Below are 25,496 nucleotides of genomic sequence, written 5' to 3'. Positions count from 1 at the left end.
TTGTTCATATAATTTCTTAACGAATTCCACAACATTTGGATCCTCTATCTTCTGCTGTTCCCAGCCTTAATTTAAAATGTAAAAAACGCCTCTAGGCTGTCTCCCAAAGAGAAGCTCGAAAGGACTGAATCCTGTTGAAGATTGATGTATGGCAAACATGAAGTAAGGGAGTACTTCTCATTCCCGTTTATTATCCAGGACAGCCTTGTAAACCATATACTTTAAGGTCTTATTAAATCTTTCTACCAGCCCATCTGTCTGTGGGTGGTACACTGAGGTATAAAGACAAGCTATTTCCAACCTCTTACCTAACTCTAACATTATCTGGGACATGAATAGAGTCCCGTGATCTGTAAGGATTTACTTAGGAAACCAGAGTCGAGAAAAGAGGAGGAGCAACTCTTTGGCAATGGTAGTTGTCTTGGTGTTCTGCAGGGTTATCGCTTCTGGATAATGAGTGTCTTAGTCCAAGATTACAAGGACATATTTTTCCAGTAGACCCACTATATCCATTGCAATGCGGTTAAATGGATTTGCATTGGGACCAGAATGAAGCTCTTAAATTGGGCACTGGTTGCAGTACTTCTTGACTTCAGCCTTGACTCCTTGCCAAAAGAACCAGAGCAGGATATGATCTAGGGTCTTTTCCTCTCTGAGATGACCTCCCCAGAGATGGGTGTGAGCAGCTTGTAATATTTGTGGGATATGCACCCTGGGCACCAGTAATTGCTCGACTTTCTCCGCTTGTTCCTTCTTAACCCTGTATAGTAGGTCTAACTTGAGGATAAAATATTGAGTGCCCTTCGGTGGGTATGTGCTTTATGCCATGCCATTGACCTCAACAAGATGGGCCATGATATTTCTGAGGGCAATGTCACTTTTTTGGGCAAAGCTTTGGAAATCGATATCATTCAGCAGTATACTCTAATTCGGAATAGGAGTATCTTCCTCTTATATGGATTCCTGTGAAGGTTCCTCACCCAAGAGGACTGGCGGTCTTCTTCCGCTCTTCTCCAGTTTATGAGGTATGGCCTCGTAGACTTTACACTTGCTTTGTCTCTGAGGTTCCTTTAAAAACTCAGCAAATCTCTGGAAAGTGCGTCCTAATATAAATGGATAAGGGAGCTTGGGTCGAACTGCGGCTACCAGTTCATAAGTGCGCCACTTTATGGTGAGACTCACACACAGGAGAAGTTTTGCATGGAACCATGTACACAGAGTACCTCAACTAACCCTGGCACTTTCTCTACTGGTCCGGGTAAGACAGCCTCTGAGATAAGGGTTTGTGCACTCCCTGAGTCTAAACTAGCCAGTAGTAAACATTTTTTTGGAAGGACTACCTCACTAATGAGCTTAATAATAAGGGTGTTAATTACATTATAATTTTATAAAATAAATTTCACAAACTCAGCGCAAATGACATAACATGGATGAGGTGCGTAGATGGCTAACGTGCCTACTAACTTTGGCCTCACAAATGGAGCAAATGACTTCACAAATATTGTCAGGGTTTGGGTAAAAATAATTCAGACCCAAGAGGTGGCTTTTATGATCGTATGACCAGGCATCACAATGGCTTTCTTTTTATCATGGGCAAAAACTGCAGTCACTGGTGGCTGACTTACACAAACAACATCATCAACATCCTCATCGTCTGTGCCAGATAGTAGTAGTACACACATACAGTATCCCCCTCATCCTGTTCCACTTCCACACAAGCATCTTCAATTTCTACTGTGTCCTCATCACCATCTTTACATGTACTGCTCCCCAGATGTGCACATGGTGCAGAAATGGTGGAAGGAGGCAAAATAATCTTCTCTATGAGGACAGTGTAAGAAATGTCAGACTCACACATATCTAAAATGAACAGACACTTTTTCCTAAATAAGACTCTCCTCAGAGACGTGTGGTGGTTCTGAACACACAGTTTGTTCTACTGCCTTAGTGTTTTTATTTTTTTTTACACATCTTCTAGACTCTGAGTGAAAAGGTCTTGCATCATCATGAGGCAGAAGAAAATGCCTCATTGACGGTTGCAGAAGCACCACTCATAAATAAAGGCCAAGGCCTGAGTCTTTCCTTGACGCCTTGTGTGATGAATTGCATGTTGCCAATATGTTTTCTGCACTAACCTTTCCCTTTATTAGAGGTGTTTTTTCTTTACTGCTGTAAAATATTGTTGTTGTTGTTTTTTTATTTCAAATGCCCTGACTTAAACCCTCTATGCCCCAAGATACTCCGTGGATTGCGGGTAAAGAATAGTCCGACTATCGGACATCACGGACTCCTCATTCTGCAGACGCTGGGTTGCAATTTTGAACAAGTGTTCTATGGATCTATTCATTCCAATTATTAAACAATACACCAAATAATTAAATATTATAAAAGAGAAAGTATCAGCATTTGAAACCATCATAAAATCCATAAATTAAAACACCAGATTCAGACACATAAAAAAGAATTCATCAAATTTATAACAGAAAAATTTGGGAAGGTAGAAGGTGATTATGAGCATCAAAGAGTGTATCAGTTGACTGGTAGGAAAGTTAATGAGGGCAGGTGCACTTTCGGAGGTATCAGAATAGGAATTTTACTACGGATTCCTCACAAGATGGATTATCATCTAACAGCTATACTGATGTGCAAGGCACTTTCACATCAGATATCTACTCCTTAGGAACCACAACACATTCAAAGAAAGTAGGACAAAGTGTCAGTACACCCGCAGCCTTGGCCAGGGGCAGAGGAACAACGCAAGGTGAAAAAAGACCCCCGTTACCCCGCAGAACCTAAAGATGGATTAGAATGGTGATTGCACAAGCTTATGCGCAGGCTGGTCTCCCAGCTCCTGCTGCTATCAAGGCCCATTCTACTCGGTCTGTTGGACCTTCTTGGGCGGCCCACCATGGCACATCCGCAGAACAATTGTCCAAGGCGGCTACATGGTACTCAGTGAACACATTCATCAGGTTCTATGCCTTTGATACTTCCGCCTCCCAGGATGCCTCCTTTGGACGCCGGGTTAATGTGCCCGCTACAGTGCGTCCCCTCCAATGAGGAACTGCTTTAGGACATCCCCGATGTTATTCCCTGTGGAATACGAGTGTACCCCCGCTGCAGAAAAGGAGATTTATGATAAACTTACCATTGTTAAATCTCTTTCTGCGAGGTACACTGGATTCCACAAGGCGCCCACCCTGACGCACTTAGCTTCTTTGGGTTTGTATGGCTTTAGCCGCTGGTCTTTTCTCCTGTCGTGAGAACGTGGTTCTATGTGACTAACATCTACCGTCTCTTTACCTGCTACTGCGTTGGGCTGGTTAACAAAACTGAGCTCCTGTGCACGGAGGAGGGGTTATATAGAGGAGACGGTGCAGTGCATCCTGGGAACAGTCAAAGCTTTTAGCCTGTTGGTGCCTTGGATTAAGACCCAACTCCACACCCCGATGTTATTCCCTGTGGAATCCAGTGTACCTCGCAGAAAGAGATTTAACAATGGTAAGTCTACCATAAATCTCCTTTTTACCAATGACAGCAATGAGTCATGCTGTATGCCTATCGCATATATAACTACCAAGCCAGGGCACAACACGTGATGTACTTCATGGGCTATGCTCTCCTGATGTCAAATGTAGGAAGTGGTCATAAATATGTGACTCCAACGTGTGTATATATACGAGGGTCATTTGATAAGTGTGGTGAAAAAGCCAGTAAAACCCTTTTTGTTTTACAAAATTCGCCTTTATTTTTTTGACATAGTCTCCCTCGAGGTCGATACACTTTGTCCAGCTAGTTTCCAATTTTTTAATACCCTCCAAAAAGTAGGGTGTCTCAAAGCCTGCAAAATACTCACTGATGACGACAATAACTTCTTCATTCAACAAGAATTTCTTCCCACTGAGCCAGATTTTACAATTTGGAAACAGGAAGAAGTCACACGATGCCAAATCCAAACATTAGGGTGTATGAGGATTCAGTTCGAAGCACAAATCATGTAATTTTGCCCTTGCATTAGTCAACTGGTGGAACGGCATGTTATCTTGGTGTAAGAGGACTTTTTTGCATGCCAATCTTGACCGTTTATTTTTCTGGCCTATTGGACCCATCACTCATTTATGTTTATAATTTATTTATTTATGTTCCCCACTCCCTCCTCTTCCTACAGTATATCACAGTCTTCTTCTTTTCTTCCCCTCTCACTACTACATCATATCCACTTTCTCTCACCTGTATAGGCCATTTGCCTTCTCCCTCCTTTGCTCTGCTTTAGATCGCCCCCTCTCAACTCTACATCCCGGCCACCCTCTGTGAAATGAGAATTGGATATCTCAGCCGCAGCTAGGGATGGCCATCGACCATCGATGATTCATAATTATCAATGGTTTATGGCCGATGTAGAATACTTCGCCATCGATGGGGGAGAACAAATTATTTTTCTTTTTTACAGGGTGTTGGGACACGGAACTCCACCCCCAGACAGCTGTGAAGCCCCACCCCCATGTTCTGATTGGCCCATGGGCCAGTCAGTCAAAGAACAGGAATGACCAGTGGATAGCACCATCGATGGTGACCATCCCTACACGCAGCTCACCCATCGTCTTTACTGCAGCCAGGGGCGGATTGGACCACTAGGACACCATGACAGATTCCGATGGGCTATACGTGTAATGTGGTGCTATTCCTGCAATAATGTGGTGGCTATGTATGTAATGTGGTGGCTATGTATGTAATCAGGGGCGGATTGGCCACTGGGACAGATTCCGCTGCGCTGGTCCCCTGTGCCTGTGTTTCACTACTTGTGTGTGCTCCCTCCCTCTGCTTTAGATCGCCCCCTCTCAACTCTACATCCCGGCCACCCTCTGTGAAATGAGAATTGGATATCTCAGCCGCAGCTAGGGATGGCCATCGACCATCGATGATTCATAATTATCAATGGTTTATGGCCGATGTAGAATACTTCGCCATCGATGGGGGAGAACAAATTATTTTTCTTTTTTACAGGGTGTCGGGACACGGAACTCCACCCCCAGACAGCTGTGAAGCCCCACCCCCATGTTCTGATTGGCCCATGGGCCAGTCAGTCAAAGAACAGGAATGACCAGTGGATAGCACCATCGATGGTGACCATCCCTACACGCAGCTCACCCATCTTCTTTACTGCAGCCAGGGGCGGATTGGACCACTAGGACACCATGACAGATTCCGATGGGCTATACGTGTAATGTGGTGCTATTCCTGCAATAATGTGGTGGCTATGTATGTAATGTGGTGGCTATGTATGTAATCAGGGGCGGATTGGCCACTGGGACAGATTCCGCTGCGCTGGTCCCCTGTGCCTGTGTTTCACTACTTGTGTGTGCTCCCTCCCTGTACTGTGCTGTATGTAGTGGGTGCTCCCTCCCTGTACTGTGCTGTATGAAGTGTGTGCTCCCTTCCTGTACTGTACTGTATGTAGTGCGTGCTCCCTCCCTGTACTGTGATGTACGTAGTGTGAGCACCCCCTCCCTGTACTGTGCTGTATGTAGTGTATGCTCCCTCCCTGTACTGTGCTGTATGAAGTGTGTGCTCCCTCCCTGTACTGTGCTGTATGTAGTGTGTGCTCCCTCCCTGTACTGTGCTGTATGTAGTGTGTGCTCCCTTCCTGTACTGTGCTGTATGTAGTGTGTGCTCTCCCTCCCTGTACTGTACTGTGCTGTATGTAGTGTGTGCTCCCTCCCTGTACTGTGCTGTATGTAGTGTGTGCCCCCTCCCCGTACTGTGCTGTATGTAGTGTGTGCTCCCTCCCTGTACTGTACTGTATGAAGTGTGTGCTCCCTTCCTGTACTGTGCTGTATGTAGTGTGTGCTCCCTCCCTGTACTGTGATGTATGTAGTATGTGCACCCCCTCCCTGTACTGTGCTGTATGAAGTGTGTGCTCCCTCCCTGTACTGTGCTGTATGTAGTGTGTGCTCCCTCCCTGTAGTGTGTGCTCCCTCCCTGTACTGTGCTGTATGTAGTGTGTGCTCCCTTCCTGTACTGTGCTGTATGTAGTGTGTGCTCTCCCTCCCTGTACTGTACTGTGCTGTATGTAGTGTGTGCTCCCTTCCTGTACTGTGCTGTATGTAGTGTGTGCCCCCTCCCTGTACTGTGCTGTATGTAGTGTGTGCTCACTCCCTGTACTGTGCTGCATGTAGTGTGTGCTCCCCCTCCCTGTACTGTGCTGTATGTAGTGTGTGCTCCCTCCCTGTACTGTACGAAGTGTGTGCTCCCTTCCTGTACTGTGCTGTATGTAGTGTGTGCTCCCTCCCTGTACTGTGATGTATGTAGTGTGTGCACCCCCTCCCTGTACTGTGCTGTATGAAGTGTGTGCTCCCTCCCTGTACTGTGCTGTATGTAGTGTGTGCTCCCTCCCTGTAGTGTGTGCTCCCTCCCTGTACTGTGCTGTATGTAGTGTGTGCTCCCTTCCTGTACTGTGCTGTATATAGTGTGTGCTCTCCCTCCCTGTACTGTACTGTGCTGTATGTAGTGTGTGCTCCCTTCCTGTACTGTGCTGTATGTAGTGTGTGCCCCCTCCCTGTACTGTGCTGTATGTAGTGTGTGCTCACTCCCTGTACTGTGCTGCATGTAGTGTGTGCTCCCCCTCCCTGTACTGTGCTGTATGTAGTGTGTGCTCCCTTCCTGTACTGTGCTGTATGTAGTGTGTGCTCCCTCCCTGTACTGTGCTGTATGTAGTGTGTGCTCCCCCTCCCTGTACTGTGCTGTGTGTAGTGGGTGCTCCCTCCCTGTAGTGTGCTGTATGTAGTGTGTGCTCCCCATCCCTGTACTGTGCTGTATGTAGTGTGTGCTCTCTCACTGTACTGTGCTGTATGTAGTGTGTGCTCCCTCCCTGTACTGTGATGTACGTAGTGTGTGCACCCCCTACCTGTACTGTGCTGTATGTAGTGTATGCTCCCTCCCTGTACTGTGCTGTATGAAGTGTGTGCTCCCTCCCTGTACTGTGCTGTACGTAGTGTGCTCTCCCTCCCTGTACTGTGCTGTATGTAGTGTGTGCTCCCTTCCTGTACTGTGCTGTATGTAGTGTGTGCTCTCCCTCCCTGTACTGTACTGTGCTGTATGTAGTGTGTGCTCCCTCCCTGTACTGTGCTGTATGTAGTGTGTGTTCCCCCTCCCTGTACTGTGCTGTATGTAGTGTGTGCCCCTTCCCCGTACTGTGCTGTATGTAGTGTGTGCTCCCTCCCTGTACTGTGCTGTATGAAGTGTGTGCTCCCTTCCTGTACTGTATGTAGTGTGTGCTCCCTCCCTGTACTGTGATGTATGTAGTGTGTGTACCCCCTCCCTGTACTGTGCTGTATGTAGTGTATGCTCCCTCCCTGTACTGTGCTGTATGAAGTGTGTGCTCCCTCCCTGTAGTGTGTGCTCCCTCCCTGTACTGTGCTGTATGTAGTGTGTGCTCCCTCCCTGTACTGTGATGTATGTAGTGTGTGCACCCCCTCCCTGTACTGTGCTGTATGAAGTGTGTGCTCCCTCCCTGTACTGTGCTGTATGTAGTGTGTGCTCCCTCCCTGTAGTGTGTGCTCCCTCCCTGTACTGTGCTGTATGTAGTGTGTGCTCCCTTCCTGTACTGTGCTGTATATAGTGTGTGCTCTCCTTCCCTGTACTGTACTGTGCTGTATGTAGTGTGTGCTCCCTTCCTGTACTGTGCTGTATGTAGTGTGTGCCCCCTCCCTGTACTGTGCTGTATGTAGTGTGTGCTCACTCCCTGTACTGTGCTGTATGTAGTGTGTGCTCCCCCTCCCTGTACTGTGCTGTATGTAGTGGGTGCTCCCTCCCTGTAGTGTGCTGTATGTAGTGTGTGCTCCCCATCCCTGTACTGTGCTGTATGTAGTGTGTGCTCTCTCACTGTACTGTGCTGTATGTAGTGTGTGCTCCCTCCCTGTACTGTGATGTACGTAGTGTGTGCACCCCCTCCCTGTACTGTGCTGTATGTAGTGTATGCTCCCTCCCTGTACTGTGCTGTATGAAGTGTGTGCTCCCTCCCTGTACTGTGCTGTACGTAGTGTGTGCTCCCTCCCTGTACTGTGCTGTATGTAGTGTGTGCTCCCTTCCTGTACTGTGCTGTATGTAGTGTGTGCTCTCCCTGCCTGTACTGTACTGTGCTGTATGTAGTGTGTGTTCCCCCTCCCTGTACTGTGCTGTATGTAGTGTGTGCCCCTTCCCCGTACTGTACTACTGTGCTGTATGTAGTGTGTGCTCCCTCCCTGTACTGTGCTGTATGAAGTGTGTGCTCCCTTCCTGTACTGTATGTAGTGTGTGCGCCCTCCCTGTACTGTGAAGTATGTAGTGTGTGTACCCCCTCCCTGTACTGTGCTGTATGTAGTGTATGCTCCCTCCCTGTACTGTGCTGTATGAAGTGTGTGCTCCCTCCCTGTACTGTGCTGTACGTAGTGTGTGCTCCCTCCCTGTAGTGTGTGCTCCCTCCCTGTACTGTGCTGTATGTAGTGTGTGCTCCCTTCCTGTACTGTGCTGTATGTAGTGTGTGCTCACTCCCTGTACTGTGCTGCATGTAGTGTGTGCTCCCCCTCCCTGTACTGTGCTGTATGTAGTGTGTGCTCCCTTCCTGTACTGTGCTGTATGTAGTGTGTGCTTCCCCTCCCTGTACTGTACTGTATGTAGTGTGTGCTCCCTCCCTGTACTGTGCTGTATGTAGTGTGTGCTCCCCCTCCCTGTACTGTGCTGTATGTGGTGAGTGCTCCCTCCCTGTACTGTGCTGTATGTAGTGTGTGCTCCCCATCCCTGAACTGTGCTGTATGTAGTGTGTGCTCTCTCACTGTACTGTGCTGTATGTAGTGTGTGCTCCCTCCCTGTACTGTGATGTATGTAGTGTGTGCTACCCCTCCCTGTACTGTGCTGTATGTAGTGGGTGCTCCCTCCCTGTACTGTGCTGTGTGTAGTGTGTGCTCCCCATCCCTGTACTGTGCTGTATGTAGTGTGTGCTCTCTCACTGTACTGTGCTGTATGAAGTGTGTGCTCCCCCTCCCTGTACTGTGCTGTATGTAGTGTGTGCTCCCTCCCTGTACTGTGCTGTATGCAGTGTGTGCTCTCTCCCTGTACTGTGCTGTATGTAGTGTGTGCTCCCTTCCTGTACTGTGCTGTATATAGTGTGTGCTCTCCCTCCCTGTACTGTACTGTGCTGTATGTAGTGTGTGCTCCCTTCCTGTACTGTGCTGTATGTAGTGTGTGCCCCCTCCCTGTACTGTGCTGTATGTAGTGTGTGCTCACTCCCTGTACTGTGCTGCATGTAGTGTGTGCTCCCCCTCCCTGTACTGTGCTGTATGTAGTGTGTGCTCCCTTCCTGTACTGTGCTGTATGTAGTGTGTGCTCCCTCCCTGTACTGTGCTGTATGTAGTGTGTGCTCCCCCTCCCTGTACTGTGCTGTATGTAGTGGGTGCTCCCTCCCTGTAGTGTGCTGTATGTAGTGTGTGCTCCCCATCCCTGTACTGTGCTGTATGTAGTGTGTGCTCTCTCACTGTACTGTGCTGTATGTAGTGTGTGCTCCCTCCCTGTACTGTGATGTACGTAGTGTGTGCACCCCCTCCCTGTACTGTGCTGTATGTAGTGTATGCTCCCTCCCTGTACTGTGCTGTATGAAGTGTGTGCTCCCTCCCTGTACTGTGCTGTACGTAGTGTGTGCTCCCTCCCTGTACTGTGCTGTATGTAGTGTGTGCTCCCTTCCAGTACTGTGCTGTATGTAGTGTGTGCTCTCCCTCCCTGTACTGTACTGTGCTGTATGTAGTGTGTGCTCCCTCCCTGTACTGTGCTGTATGTAGTGTGTGTTCCCCCTCCCTGTACTGTGCTGTATGTAGTGTGTGCCCCTTCCCCGTACTGTACTACTGTGCTGTATGTAGTGTGTGCTCCCTCCCTGTACTGTGCTGTATGAAGTGTGTGCTCCTTTCCTGTACTGTATGTAGTGTGTGCTCCCTCCCTGTACTGTGATGTATGTAGTGTGTGTACCCCCTCCCTGTACTGTGCTGTATGTAGTGTATGCTCCCTCCCTGTACTGTGCTGTATGAAGTGTGTGCTCCCTCCCTGTACTGTGCTGTACGTAGTGTGTGCTCCCTCCCTGTAGTGTGTGCTCCCTCCCTGTACTGTGCTGTATGTAGTGTGTGCTCCCTTCCTGTACTGTGCTGTATGTAGTGTGTGCTCACTCCCTGTACTGTGCTGCATGTAGTGTGTGCTCCCCCTCCCTGTACTGTGCTGTATGTAGTGTGTGCTCCCTTCCTGTACTGTGCTGTATGTAGTGTGTGCTTCCCCTCCCTGTACTGTACTGTATGTAGTGTGTGCTCCCTCCCTGTACTGTGCTGTATGTAGTGTGTGCTCCCCCTCCCTGTACTGTATGTGGTGAGTGCTCCCTCCCTGTACTGTGCTGTTTGTAGTGTGTGCTCCCCATCCCTGAACTGTGCTGTATGTAGTGTGTGCTCTCTCACTGTACTGTGCTGTATGTAGTGTGTGCTCCCTCCCTGTACTGTGATGTATGTAGTGTGTGCTACCCCTCCCTGTACTGTGCTGTATGTAGTGGGTGCTCCCTCCCTGTACTGTGCTGTATGTAGTGTGTGCTCCCCATCCCTGTACTGTGCTGTATGTAGTGTGTGCTCTCTCACTGTACTGTGCTGTATGTAGTGTGTGCTCCCTCCCTGTACTGTGCTGTATGAAGTGTGTGCTCCCCCTCCCTGTACTGTGCTGTATGTAGTGTGTGCTCCCTTCCTGTATTGTGCTGTATGTAGTGTGTGCTTCCCCTCCCTGTACTGTGCTGTATGTAGTGTGTGCTCCCTCCCTGTACTGTGCTGTATGCAGTGTGTGCTCTCTCCCTGTACTGTGCTGTATGTAGTGTGTGCTCCCCCTCCCTGTACTGTACTGTGCTGTATGTAGTGTGTGCTCCCTCTCTGTACTGTGCTGTATGTAGTGTGTGATCCCCCTCCCTGTACTGTGATGTATGTAGTGTATGCTCCCTCCCTGTACTGTGATGTATGTAGTGTGTGCTCCCTCCCTGTACTGTGCTGTATGTAGTGTGTGCTCCCTTCCTGTACTGTGCTGTATGTAGTAGTGCCCCCTCCCTGTACTGTGCTGTATGTAGTGTGTGCTCCCTCCCTGTACTGTGCTGTATGTAGTGTGTGCTCCCCCTCCCTGTACTGTGCTGTATGTAGTGTGCGCTCCCTCCCTGTACTGTATGTAGTGTGTGCTCCCCATCCCTGTACTGTGCTGTATGCAATGTGTGCTCCCTCCCTGTACTGTGCTGTATGTAGTATGTGCCCCCTCCCTGTACTGTGCTGTATGTAGTAGTGCCCCCTCCCTGTACTGTGCTGTATGTAGTGTGTGCTTCCTCCCTTTACTGTGCTGTATGTAGTGTGTGCTCCCCCTCCCTGTACTGTGCTGTATGTAGTGTGTGCTCCCCATCCCTGTACTGTGCTGTATGCAATGTGTGCTCCCTCCCTGTACTGTGCTGTATGTAGTGTGTGCTCCCTCCCTGTACTGTGCTGTATGTAGTATGTGCCCCCTCCCTGTACAGTGCTGTATGCAGGGCCGGACTGGCCATCTGGCATTTCTGGCAAATGCCAGAAGGGCCGATGGCCACGTGGGCCGGTCCAGCACTCACTGAGACACGCTGCCGCTCAGTCCGGCGGCAGCGTGTCTCAGCTGTCAGGAGAGGAGAGCGCCCGCCAGCTGTGTCTGGCGCGGCGGCGTATAGCGGACTTCAAACCAGCTGCCGGTTCATGAGCCAATCAGAGCTCGCGGACCGGCAGCCAATCAGAAGCCGTCGGTCCGCGAGCTCTGATTGGCTCACGAACCGGCGGCTGGTTTGAACGAAGTCTGCTATACGCCGCCGCGCCAGACACAGCCACGCTGGCGGGCGCTCTCCTCTCCTGACTCACCCGTCCCTCACAGCCGGAGCCCGGAGGAGGAGCAGCAGCAGCAGCAGTGCAGCAGCGGTAAGCAGCTGCAGCACTGGCTGCTGTGGGGGCAATTGTATACCTGGCACTGTGGGGGCAATTGGCTGGCACTGTGGGGCATTTGTATACCTGGCACTGTGGGGGCAATTGTTTACCTGGCACTGTGGGGGCATTTGTATACCTGTCAGGTATACAATTGCCCCCACAGTGTCAGATCCACAATTGCCCCCACAGTGTCAGGTATTACCTGACACTGTGGGGGCAATTGTGGATCTGGCACTGTGGGGGCATTTGTATACCGGGCACTGTGGGGGCATTTGTGGATCTGGCACTGTGGGGGCATTTGTATACCTGGCACTGTGGGGCATTTGTGGATCTGGCACTGTGGGGGCATTTGTGGATCTGGCATTGTGGGGCATTTGTATACCTGGCACTGTGGGGGCATTTGTGTATCTGGCACTGTGGGGGCATTTGAGGATCTGGCACTGTGGGGGCATTTGTATACCTGGCACTGTGGGGCATTTGTATACCTGGCACTGTGGGGCATTTTTATACCTGGCACTGTGGGGGCATTTGTATACCTGGCACTGTGGGGGCATTTGTGGATCTGGCACTGTGGGGGCATTTGTATACCTGGCACTGTGGGGCATTTGTATACCTGGCACTGTGGGGGCATTTGTATACCTGGCACTGTGGGGGCATTTGTATACCTGGCACTGTGGGGGCAAATGTGGATCTGACACTGCACTATTGCGGGCATATAATGTAAATTTCGGCTCATACTGTGTGCTATAATGTGAATTTTGGCTCATACTGTGTGGTATAATGTGAAAGAGGCACCAGTACTAGATAGTATAAAGGGTCCTACTATTGTGGTGCATAATGCGTATAATGGGTGTATGGTGTGGTAAACTACATTGAAGGCCACGCCCTTTTTGAGTGGCCATGCCCCCTTTTCCGGAGCGCTTAATTACAAACTTCACATTTCCATACCCCCACTTAAAAATTTCCACTTCAACCACTGGTTGTGTGTATTTTAATAGAGAATGATGTACGCTTGTATGTTGTTAGAATATTAATTATATTTGTAAGAGCATAGACTAATAAGTGGGAGGAGTCAGGAATATTAAGGGGAGGAGTCACAGAGGTGGGCCTGTGTGCTTCAAAAATGCCAGGGCCTATTTTTAGTCCCAGTCCGGCCCTGGCTGTATGTAATGTGTGCTCCCTCCCTATACTGTGCTGTATGTAGTGTGTGCTCCCTTCCTGTACTGTGCTGTATGTAGTGTGTGCTACCCCTCCCTGTACTGTGCTGTATGTACTGTGTGCTCCCCCTCCCTGTACTGTGCTGTATGTAGTGTGTGCTACCCCTCCCTGTACTGTGCTGTATGTAGTGTGTGCTCCCTTCCTGTACTGTGCTGTATGTAGTGTGTGCTACCCCTCCCTGTACTGTGCTGTATGAAGTGTGTGCTCCCTCCCTGTACTGTGCTGTATGTAGTGTGTGCTCCCCCTCCCTGTGCTGTATGTAGTGTGTGCTCCCTCCCTGTACTGTGCTGTATGTAGTGTGTGCTACCCCTCCCTGTACTGTGCTGTATGAAGTGTGTGCTCCCCCTCCCTGTACTGTATGTAGTGTGTGCTCCCTTCCTGTACTGTGCTGTATGTAGTGTGTGCTCCCTCCCTGTACTGTGCTGTATGTAGTGTGTGCTCCCCCTCCCTGTACTGTGCTGTATGTAGTGTGTGCTCCCTCCCTGTACTGTGCTGTATGTAGTGTGTGCTCCCTCCCTGTACTGTGCTGTATGTAGTGTGTTCTCCCACTCCCTGTACTGTGCTGCATGTAGTGTGTGCTCCCCCTCCCTGTACTGTGCTGTATGTAGTGTGTGCTCCCTCCCTGTACTGTGCTGTATGTAGTGTGTGCTCCCCCTCCCTGTACTGTGCTGTATGTAGTGTGTGCTCCCCCTCCCTGTACTGTGCTGTATGTAGTGTGTGCTCCCCCTCCCTGTACTGTGCTGCATGTAGTGTGTGCTCCCCCTCCCTGTACTGTGCTGTATGTAGTATGTGCTCCCTCCCTGTACTGTGCTGTATGTAGTGTGTGCTCCCTCCCTGTACTGTGCTGTATGTAGTGTGTTCTCCCCCTCCTTGTACTTTGAAACATATATGGTTAAAAAAAGTGGTTTGTAGAATGAAAAATCAATAATATCAGAAGTAGATTAAAGGCATGACACTGAAAGTCCTTGTATATTCGGATGTACACAGATGTACATCAGGGAAGGGCATTGTAGCAGCATATGCATAAAGTCGTAAAGCAAAGGAGGCCCCAACTGTTGGGGAAATTTACTAAGATTCGTATTTTCCAGATTCAGGTCAAAGTTCAATCACGAATGACATCGACAGTGTAAAATTGCAACTTTTTGAATTGATTACGACTCATTTACTAAGCTGTCGTATTCGTGTTTTTCTGTTGTTCCGATGTCGATGTCATTCGTGGTTTTCTGCTGTATAATGCGGCCGCGTTTGTTGTTTCGCGGCCGCGTTTTTGTTTATTTTTACGACTGCGTCACATGTCTGTTACGGCAGTGATTTAGAAATTGCTGCCGCGTTTTTAGTCCTAAGTTTCGTTTTTGTCACGCGTCCGTGATTGGTTGTATTCGTGAAGGAGGAGTGTCTGTGCATATTACTATAAAACCGCCCCAAACACACCGCACCTTGTGGGTTTAGCTAGTGGAGAGGAGAGAGGAAGGTGTATTTGGAGTTGGTGAGTTTAGTGGAGTTTTTGGAGGTTTTGGAGAGGAGTTTTGTGATTGTTGAGTGCTGTACTGTGTGTGTAAGTAGTCTTGTCATATTTGTCGTATTGTTTTTTCTCTGTTTGTCAATTTTTTTGTCCTTGTTTTTTTTTTAAAGTCTTTTGTCATTGTTTGTGAGTGAGTGAGCGTGTGTGTTGGCTGTGTGGTGTGTAGTAGTAGTAGTAGTGGAGGAGTGTGTTTTGTGTTTTGATTTTTCAGTGTTTTTTGTCGTTTGTCATCATGTCAGACTCAGAGGTCAGTGTGGTGGCGGAGGTTAGTGAGGTGGAGGCTGGTAGTGAGGTGGAGGCTGGTAGTGAGGTGGAGGCTGGTAGTGAGGTGGAGGCTGTTAGTGAGGTGGAGGCTGTTAGTGAGGTGGAGGGGGGTAGTGAGGAGGAGGAGGAGGGGGTGCCTGTTGCTGTATTCTCCAGTGATAGTGATGGTGTTGTGGCTCCGCAGCCACGCACCACTACCAAGACTGGCAGGAATATTAAGTTCAGCTATGCTGAAAACATGGCGTTGGTGCGTGAGCTGATGAAGCACCATCGCCAATTGTTTGGTCAGGATGCTGGCAAGGTGTCCTCCCACAGGAAGTCTGTCCTGTGGGGGCAAGTAATAGTTGCCGTCAATAGTGAGGGTGTGGGGAGGCGGACTGAGGACACGTGTCGCAAGAGGTTCTATGACATAAAGAGGCGTGTCAAGGCCAAGATGGCCAAAGAGGCAAAATCAGCCCGAAAAACCGGAGGTGGCCCCCCTTTCCGGGCAACCTATCGGGAGTGGGAGGAGCCTGTGCGGGCATTGATTCCTGCAGAAGTGGTGTCTGCTACTCATGTCCGGGATTCGGACCGACCCACGCAGGATGGTGAGTTTGATTTGTTATATTTTTATTTAAATGTCCTCTAAATGTTTTTTAAATCATTTTTTAAGGGTAAAGGATGCAAAAATTGTTGGTCAGATATTGCAGGCCTATGCACCCTTAAGGTGTGTTTGTGTTTAGAAATGGCATTTTCCATCTTGCCTTGGCTGTATTGTTTTTAAAATTTTGCGCTAAAACAGGTGCAATGCCTGCTGGTATGTGTATTTGCCATAATAATTTTGCGATATTGCTTGGACATCGGTGTTGTATCTAATTGTTTTTTTAAATATTTGATTTATTTACTTCCTAAAAAAGGTTCTATTAATTCAAAATTACATTTTGGTAACATTTGCAAGTAGTCAATCTATGCAATATCTGACGCATAATTCTCAAATGTAACAGATTTCTTTTGTGCAACACCATGTACATTTTGATATACACCACAAATTAAGGAAGCACGAAGATCTTAAGCAGAAATTAGTTTATTTTCGAATACCTAATAGATGGTTACAGTACACTAAGGCTTTGCAGTTGGAATTTTTACACAAAGCATGGTAATAATGTTTGCTCCACTTTTTCAACAGTCCGACAGACCAGCCGGCCAGACAGGCCTCAGACAACTCAGGATGATGCTGGGATTGCAGGTAAGACTTCACTGTAGTCACATATTCTGCAAACACATAGAAGTACAAAATATTAATGTTTATATATTCTCATAGGTTCTGCTTCTGTAAGCCGACCTCCTGTAAGGCGCCCATCACAGGGCTCGGGCCACTTACCCAGGAGGCCAAGTAAGACACGGCGTCTTGGCACGGAATCTGCGGCTCCATCTTCCCCACCCAGGCGGCGCATTTCTGCAGTGTCACCCCAGCCACCACTGGCACTATTGGCGAGTCCACAGAGTGATGAGCCCCGATCACCTCAGTTATCTGGTGAGTCAAAACAGAAACTAAACACATAGCAAATAATCTACACAGTACAGTTACTATGTTGTGAGTTGGAGTTGAGATTACATGTTTGACATAACAAGCAATGTGATGTTACGTCTTCAATTGCTAAAGGTGAAAATGTTTAATTTTTCAAGGTCTTAGTGGTTGATATCGCCAACATCATTATTAAAAAAGAACATACATTTGTACAAATTTAGGCCACACACGTGCACATTAAAATAAATATAAAAACCAAAATTAAAAAAAAAAAAAATCCTCCACAACATTATAGTGTTCACACATCTCCCCTGTCCGGTATGTAGACTGCTTACTTGCTCCGCTCCTCTGGACTATCCAGGTAAGCAGTCTATATCGTGGCCAGGGGAGGTGACATAACACTGTAATGCTGTGGAGGGGAGGTAGTTAGGTGAGGATTACTCAAGTCTGTCTATGTGCACGCCTGTGATGGTATATATGTTTTTGGCGAAAAAACACATTATAAGTTTACAAAAACAAGTCAAAAAACTTGTAAAATGGAGTATTATGAATGTAGTAATGTGTAGAACTAGCAAATAAATTAATAGAAAAATAAACATTGCATGTTGGCCACCCCATACAGAGCCCAGCTTGATGGCCGACGTGGACCAGCAGGGACAAGACCAACAGGCAACCATCACACTGCAACTTACACCTGTTGACCCGAGCCAGCCAATACAGCTGCAGGATATCCCCCAAGCCTCCATGAGTCCACAACTGGCACAAGCTCCACCCCAAACACAAATACCAGATGACTTTTGGGCCAGTTGGACAAGCCAACAGGCCCAAAGCAATGCCAGCCTGACCGCACATACCCAACACCTTGCCAGTCTGCCCCATCATCTACCGCGCATTAGTCGCAACTCGGGCAGACTGATTGTACAAGTAGGCCGAATCGCAACATCGATGGAGCAAATAAGGGCTGACAACAACCAAATGCTGGCTCATTTAACGCGCATCATTGATGAGCAACAGCGCCATCAGCAGGCACTCGTTCAACTCATTCAGCACAACCAGGTTGTGAATGAGTCGTTATCCAGGATTGTAGCCAGCCACACTGCAACCAACACACAACTGAATGCTAGCATTAATAATTTGAGCAACAACATAACATTGATGGCAGCTCAACAAGTGACCTCCAGCTCTGGGACCACGACCCCTATCCAAACGCCAGTAACCTCCCCTGTTCGGCGTTCCTCCAGAGCACGTGCCAGTGAGCCAGCACAAAGCACAGCACCCAGCACACACAAGCGAAAAAAATAACAATTTTGACAAATGTTATTTAAACAATAAAAATTTGGATTTGACAAACACACAACTTCCTGTGTCCGTCTCAAACATTGTTGAAGCTGCTATGTATGTATGTATGTTTTTCATGGGTAATGACTGAAAAGGTATTTATAACATAAACTAAGTACAATGTACACACCACTATAAACAACAAACAGTAAGTAACAAAACACACAATAGAAAGTATTGCAAAGTGTTTAGTCAAGGATAATTACATCCTACAAAAACTTACCTGAAAAATACCGCAGGATCACTTCTTGCCGTACCTGCCTCCCTACATATGTACTCACACTGTCACCAGATGGTTCTAACTCCTCTGCTTGCTGACTGCTTTCTCCCTCATCATGTGCCAGATGTTGACTTAAACACAGATTATGGAGAAAACAGCAGCAGAACACAATTCTAGTCACCTTTGAGGGACTATACAACAAAAGGCCTGCAGATTTATCCAGACACTGAAACCGTGACTTCAGCACACCAAAACATCTTTCTATCACATTCCGCGTAGCCTTATGTGCATGATTGTAACTGTGTTCAGCAGGAGAATCAGGTTGGGACAATGGAGTAAGGAGCCAAGAGTAGCAGCCGTAACCCCCATCACCTGAAAAACAGATATAGTCAACATTAGTACATGTGTTAGATTATTCTTTCCCCTACTCAAAACTAGAGTTTGTGGTTAAAAGACATACACACAAAACATTTTTAACATACCCAACAGCCAGCCATCAGGCATTTGTCCGGCCTCAAATTTATCGAAGAGCGATGACTGACTGAGGATGAAGGAGTCATGGCAGCCACCAGGGTAACCTGCAACAACACTCATAATTTTAAAGTTTGCATCACAGACCACCTGGACATTAGTTGATTGTGCCAGATGTCTATTTGTATATATGTATTGCCGGCCCCTAGGTGATCTCAGCTGAACGTGTGTGCAATCTATGGCCCCCAGCACATTGGGCATGCCAGCAAGCTCATAGAAAGCTACCCTGACAGCACGCCACTCCGACTCCTCGGTAGGGAAGCAGATTGAGGCATTAATGTGTGGATCCAACACATCCAAAACCTGAGTGGACATTAAAGAAGCTAAGGTGAGTGTCATGTTAGGTATTCTATACAATACTGTGTTGTTTGTACTTACAGAAGCAACACTTACACATAACCGCATATGTATTTTTAGACTCACCTGATTCAAATATCTTGAAAAGGTGGGCTGTGAGATACCAATGACGTCACCTGCCACAGCCTGGAAGCTCCCAGTAGCCATAAAGTGTAACACAGCCAGGAGTTTGTGTAGGCCTGAGACAGAGCGAGAGCGTGCTGTCTCAGGGTCTAGGCCCAGTTTGACAAGGTCATACAGGTGGAAAATGTTGGTTCTATTTAGGCGGAACATCTGTATGACCCTATCATCGGACAATGCGTTTAAGTTTAAACGCCCTCTAAAAAAACGAGGCTGGCGCAGCCTCCGCGGCACCTGGACAACCTGTTGACCATGTTCACTTACCTGGGCCTGATTCCTGGAAGCCTTATGGAGCAGTCTAAGGTATCCCACAGCAAACATAAATTCATTGGCACACACCACAGCCGCCATTTCAGAGTGAGAGAAATTCAAAACATTCAGGTGTGAGTAATGGATAATTGAGTACACATGTAAACACGCTTTTCAAATGCTGGTGCGTTTTTTTTTAGGAATTTTTTACGATGTGTAATTTTTCGCGGCCGCAAATGCATTTTCACGGCAGCAATTACAATTACGAATGGTTAGTAAATGACCGAGATTCATATCTAAACAGGCGTAATTTGACCGATGGTGTATTCATTCGTGATTTTTAACTTGAACTTCCAAAATATTACGAATGACCACATCACTGCCGTGATTTCAGTTTAGTAAATTACCGAGATGACACTTTGATGAAAAAACGCCATCTCGGTCAAAATCGGGAGCTTAGTAAATTTACCCCTGTGTCTATCTCAGAATCAGGACCTCTGAGGAGTGACCCCGCCCTGTTGACAGACCCCTCCCCCTCAACAGACTCCGCTCCCATTAGGGCTGCTTCCATAAATTTCCCGGGCTGGTGTTCGATGATCCCAATCCGCCCCTTACTGCAGCCATTCTAGCAGTGGGAGCCATTGCGTATGACGGGACAGATAATCCCAGGGACTATTATATAGATATATACACTTATGTATGGGCATATGCTCCTGCATTGACTGTACAGAAATAAATGTACAAAGTTGTCTTTAAGCAGGGTTATTTGTCTGTTCCCTATCCATACTATTGGTTTTGGTACTCATTATTATCATCTTTAGCAGCACTCACTTGCACAAGCCGGAATACATAGTAATTACCAGTGGCCAGGATGCCAGCTGTCAAGATACCGTCAGCAGTATCCCGGCCGCAGTATCCTGGCAGTGCGGCAAACGCTAGGAAGTCACACATAGAGGGAGAACAAAACCTGTGGCGAGCGCAGTGAGCCACCGTGCCCGCCACAGGCCACTTTTTATTCTTCCTCTATGGTTGTCGTGGACACCCATAGAGGGAGAATAGCCTGGCTCGACGGTATTCCGGCTTCGGCATTTCACCGTCTCTTGGGATTCCAACGTCAGCATTGTGACCACCGGGATCCTGACAGGCGGTGTCCTGATTGCTCCTCCCCCCCCCCCCCCACCAACAAGCCTGCACAAATGATGAGGCTGAAATTCACATAGTTAAGCTTACTTGCATTTCTGCATAGCCTGCAATTCTGTCTACATGCTCTCGTTGCTGCAAACAGGCGTATTTGCACCTTTGCATCATCTCCATTCTGTAGATTTTACATTCTTAAAAAAAATACAGAACCAATTAAGCTTTTGCGGTGCACATAGGGGGTCATTCCGAGTTGTTCTCTCGGTAAATTTGTTCGCATCGCAGCGATTTTCCGCTTAGTGCGCATGCGCAATGTCCGCACTGCGACTGCGCCAAGTAAATTTGCTATACAGTTAGGAATTTTACTCACGGTCTTTTCTTCGTTCTGGTGATCGTAATGTGATTGACAGGAAGTGGGTGTTTCTGGGCGGAAACTGGCCGTTTTATGGGTGTGTGTGTAAAAACGCTACCGTTTCTGGGAAAAACGCAGGAGTGGCTGGAGAAACGGAGGAGTATCTGGCCGAACGCTGGGTGTGTTTGTGACGTCAAACCAGAAACGACAAGCACTGAACTGATCGCAGATGCCGAGTAAGTCTCGAGTTACTCAGAAACTGCACAGAGATGTCTTATCGCAACATTGCGAATCTTTCGTTCGCAATTTTGATAAGCTAAGATTCACTCCCAGTAGGCGGCGGCTTAGCGTGTGCAAAGCTGCTAAAAGCAGCTTGCGAGCGAACAACTCGGAATGACCCCCATAATGTGGTTCCGCTCATCTTTCCATTGATGATCTATGCAGTGTGTGGGGCGATGTGAAGTTCAGTGATGCAAAAGGATATGTCAGTGTCACAAAGTCATTGTCGGGATTACTGCACCTCTGCAGCAGTCACAAGAGAAAGGGCAAAGGTTGGAGACACAAAGAGATTGAACTATCCTCTCAGGGCTTTTAATGATTTTCTCAGGTGCACATTATATTAAACTCTAAAAGCTTTAAAATCAAAAGGGTAAATGTAGGAAGCAGTGATAAGAGTGGAGAAGTTAGCCAGTGGAGAAGTTGCCCATGGCAACCAATCTGCATTAAAGTAACATTTATAATTTCCATACTATAAAATTATACAGAACAGCTGATTGGTTGCCATGGGCAACTTCTCCACTGGCTCACTTCTCCACTCTTTTCACTGCTTCATGTATTTACCCCTATAGGCAGAAACAGAGGCGTCATGAGGCGGGTGCGGGGGGTGCGGCCCGCACCCGGATGTCACTCTTCAGTGGGGTGACACCAAATAGAGCTGCCGCCGCGCACTCGCACTGCCACTGACTGTCACCTACTGCTCCTCAGGCTCAGGCAGAGATCGCGGATAGCCGTTGGAAGCAGCAGGCACTGAACAGCGGCGGCCACTCACTCAGAAGGTGCGAGAGCTGCAGTCACTGGAGGGGGAGTCAGGACCTCGGCAGCGGCAGGTGAGACAAACACGCGGATGCCTGTCGGAGTTGCGGGAAAGCTGCGGTGAGGACACTCGGCAGCGACTGTGGAGGAGGGGGGAAGTCGGCAGCGGCGGGAGAGGCAGGAATTTGACAGCAGTGGGGGAGTTGGGTGAATAATTTATTTATATATAGAGTAAGAGCTGCGGCTCCGCTTAGGGTATTACTGACTACCGCCAGCAATGGGTGTATGATGTGTGTGTGTGTGTGTATATATATATATATATATATATAAAAAAAAGATTTAATATTAATATGTATTATATTGTTATATAAATATATTTATACATGAATATGTCTTTTAAATAGTTATACATTGATCTGTGTGATATATATATATATATATATATATTATACATACATATATATATATATATACATATATATATATATATATATTTTTTTTTTTTACACAAAGATTTTTCTCAGCTCCAGAAACATGTCCAGTATACCAGTTACCACAATGTTTCCAATTGACACGCCCCCCACTTAAGTATATTGGGGTGTCTGCCCCAACACTAAGTATAAGCATGTGGTGGATGAGTCGCCTGCAGAAATTTATATACTGTATGATAAACACAGATAGGGTATTGTGGGCGACCTCCGGTGTCGTGAATTATATAAACCGAATATAATAGTATGTAAAAAGTATAACACATATTTATTAAAAACAGTAAGTATTGTGTTTAATAAATATTTGTTATACTTTTTACATACTGTTGTAGTTGGTTTATATAATTCACAACACCAGAGGTCGCCCACAATACCCTATCTGTGTTTATTGTATATGTATGTATATATATATATATATATATATAAAGGCAGCGGCACTCCGGTAAAAGTTAAAACCTGATCACGCCTTGACAAAGGGGCTACGAGCCCCGAAACGTTGGCCCTATGTGACCACTTTTTTTTATTCCACACTAAAATCCTCTTGTAACGTTTACCGAAGTGTCGCTGCCTTTTTCCACGTTTATTTCATTACCAATTTGCAGAGGGCACCCGGGATTATTGCAGGTACACAGGGAGTGCCGGGCATATACAAATATATATATATATATATATATATATATATATAAAATCCAGTATTATTATTTTTTAAATTGTGTACATATATATAACTACACTTTTTTTTTTTTACACATTGCGCCAGGTAGAGCACATTATACACATTGCACCAGGTAGATGACTTTATACACATTGCACCAGGCAGAGCACGTTATACACATTGCACCAGGTAGAACCCCTATACACATTGCGCCAGATAGAGCACGTTATACACATTGCACCAGATAGAACCTCCTATACACATTGGGCCAGGTAGAGCACATTATACACATTGCACCAGGTACAGCATGTTATACACATTGCAACAGGTAGAACCCCTTATACACATTGCGCCAGGTAGAGCATTTAGACACATTGCACCACCGCCCCAGACCCCCAGTCCAAAAACTAGTACAAAAACATTACTAACATTACTGTGGTGTGATACAGAAGGAGGTCCATGGGGGTGACACCATGAGTTACCATACCGGGTGACACCAACCCTAGTGACGCCTCTGGGCAGAAATGCCCTCACATTAAGGCAGTGGTTTCCAAACATTTTTGAATCACAGCGCCCTAGAATATCAGATTTTCTTTCACGACACCCCTAGGCCAAAAATTTCTTATTGAGAAATTAAGAAAGAAATATTACATTAAGTAGATTGCGTATATATGTCATCCTTAGGGTCAATTGTGTGGTGAGGGACAAGATTTGCTTCTGTTTGGCCACATATTTTATGACTGGCAGCCACCAGCACTGGTTTTGCCTATTATATTGACCATGAATAATTTGAATTGGTCTGGACCACCAACCCAGGGCACCCCTGCAAGTGTCCTGAGGCACCCCAGGGAGCCACGGCACACAGTTTGGGAACCTCTGCATTAAGGCAATTGTGATTATTTTGTTGTAACTTTTTTTTTTTTAACTCATATCAGCAAGATGGGTAATAAATAAGGGTTAAGAAGTACTGAAGGGTACTTGTTTCTCCATAGATATCCTTTGATTTGTAAGTACAAATCCTGTTGCACATGGTATCTGAGATTTTATAAAGCCTAGAACAAAAGCTAATCTGAAAAATCCAATAGAAACAGATTGCAGAACAAATTGGAGCAAGGGAAGCATTCTGCTCTTTGCCACTGCTGTTCTTAAACAGTTCTGCAAATATTTGTAGAGCATCCCAAGCAGGTACCTATTCCTAACTGGGGGGCAAGGTTTGGCAGACAAGGCAAAGGTGATAAATGAATAGATAAATGCATGTTTACAGCTAATAATGTGGAAATTAAATCATACATAACAACGTTTTCAGACGGCCTTCAATTAATCTAAAAAGCTATGAATAAGCAGAAACTTGTCCTAACTAATGATAACGAGATGCATATTTAACATAGAATATCAGCTCTCTAGTTGATTCAGGAAAAAATATATTATATTTTATTGTACTGGATTCGTGCATTTATCATTTGTTTTTTTCAAATGTCCACCTACAGTCAGGGGTGGATCCAAAACAAAATGATAGGGGGGTCAACCATGACAGGATGGGTGTTGGTGCGCGCTGAAGGCGTCTTGCAACAAAGGGCGTGGCCTAAAAGGGAATGCGTAATCTACGGGCTAGTGGGTGACGGGGGAGAGTGGGAGAGAGAGGCAGTGGGTGAGGCAGAGGATGACAGGATGACATGAGAGGCAGTAATTGACAGAGAAAGGGTGACGGGAAGAGGAAGTGAGGGAGAGGGTGACAGGGAGAGTCAGTGGGTGATGCCAGGTAGAGAGTGCTGGCGAGAGGCAGTGGCTGATATGTAGGGAGAACGGGGCAGGATGGGAAGTGGGCAATGACATGGTGTTGGGAGGGGGGCACACACTAGGCTGGAGAAGGGGGTACACTGGGCTGAATGAGGGGCACAATGACACTGTGACTGGAGGGCTGGGGGGATTATTGCTGAGGTCAGTTAGATTGGGGCAGTGGGCTCATTGGGGACGGAAGGGGGGATACAGTGGGCTGGCAGGATGGGAGACACTAGGACTTGTGGTCAGTGAGATGGTGTGGGACTTTGGGCTGGAATCTTGGGAAGTTTGTGAATGGAGGCACTGGGCATTATGGTAGGGGGCATTGAGTTAGAGGTGGGGGGGGAGAAACACTGGGCTGATTGAGTGGGGGATTAGGTCAATACTGCTTGCAGGCAGTGCTAGTGGGGTGAGAGGATACCAGACGCCACCAGGATACTCCTGTGCAAGTCCGGGCCGGGACTTTCCAGAGTGTCAGACAGAGATCGATCCCACTGGCAGAGAGCTTTCCCATAAGCTGTGTGAGCCTGTTGCGCTGTCCGCGGTCGTTAGGTGCTCCGCTCCTCCTCCATCTGCTTATTGACTGCGCAGCCCCCACTCTATATATACCACTAGCAGTCCAGCAATAGAAAGTTTTGCTGCGGCATAGCGGGTCCTGCCCGCACCACCCTAGTTACATCCCTGCCCTTTGGCTGCGAGGGGGTGTGGGAGGGGGGGGGGCTGAAGAGACGGGTGCATGCAGGGAACAGCTTGAC

At 47.2% G+C, this 25,496-nt stretch overlaps 1 protein-coding gene across 4 annotated transcripts in view; it reads left to right on the top strand.

Annotated features, from left to right (window-relative positions):
* The window catches only part of LOC135048860 (uncharacterized), a 132,510-nt gene extending 114,650 nt beyond the window's left edge, over positions 1 to 17,860 (top strand). For all 4 annotated transcript variants that reach the window (XM_063955588.1, XM_063955587.1, XM_063955584.1 and 1 more), the window contains 3 exons: positions 16,142 to 16,201; positions 16,277 to 16,489; positions 17,106 to 17,860. In XM_063955588.1, the coding sequence (XP_063811658.1) occupies positions 16,142 to 16,201; positions 16,277 to 16,489; positions 17,106 to 17,785 (953 nt within the window). In that variant the 3' untranslated portion in view covers positions 17,786 to 17,860. The remainder of the gene's footprint in view (positions 1 to 16,141; positions 16,202 to 16,276; positions 16,490 to 17,105) is intronic.
* Positions 17,861 to 25,496: the final 7,636 nt, after the last annotated feature.

The sequence above is a fragment of the Pseudophryne corroboree genome, chromosome 2 (genome assembly GCF_028390025.1).
Source record: "Pseudophryne corroboree isolate aPseCor3 chromosome 2, aPseCor3.hap2, whole genome shotgun sequence".
Taxonomy (NCBI): domain Eukaryota; kingdom Metazoa; phylum Chordata; class Amphibia; order Anura; family Myobatrachidae; genus Pseudophryne; species Pseudophryne corroboree.
This window is presented reverse-complemented; position numbering and strand designations above follow the sequence as displayed.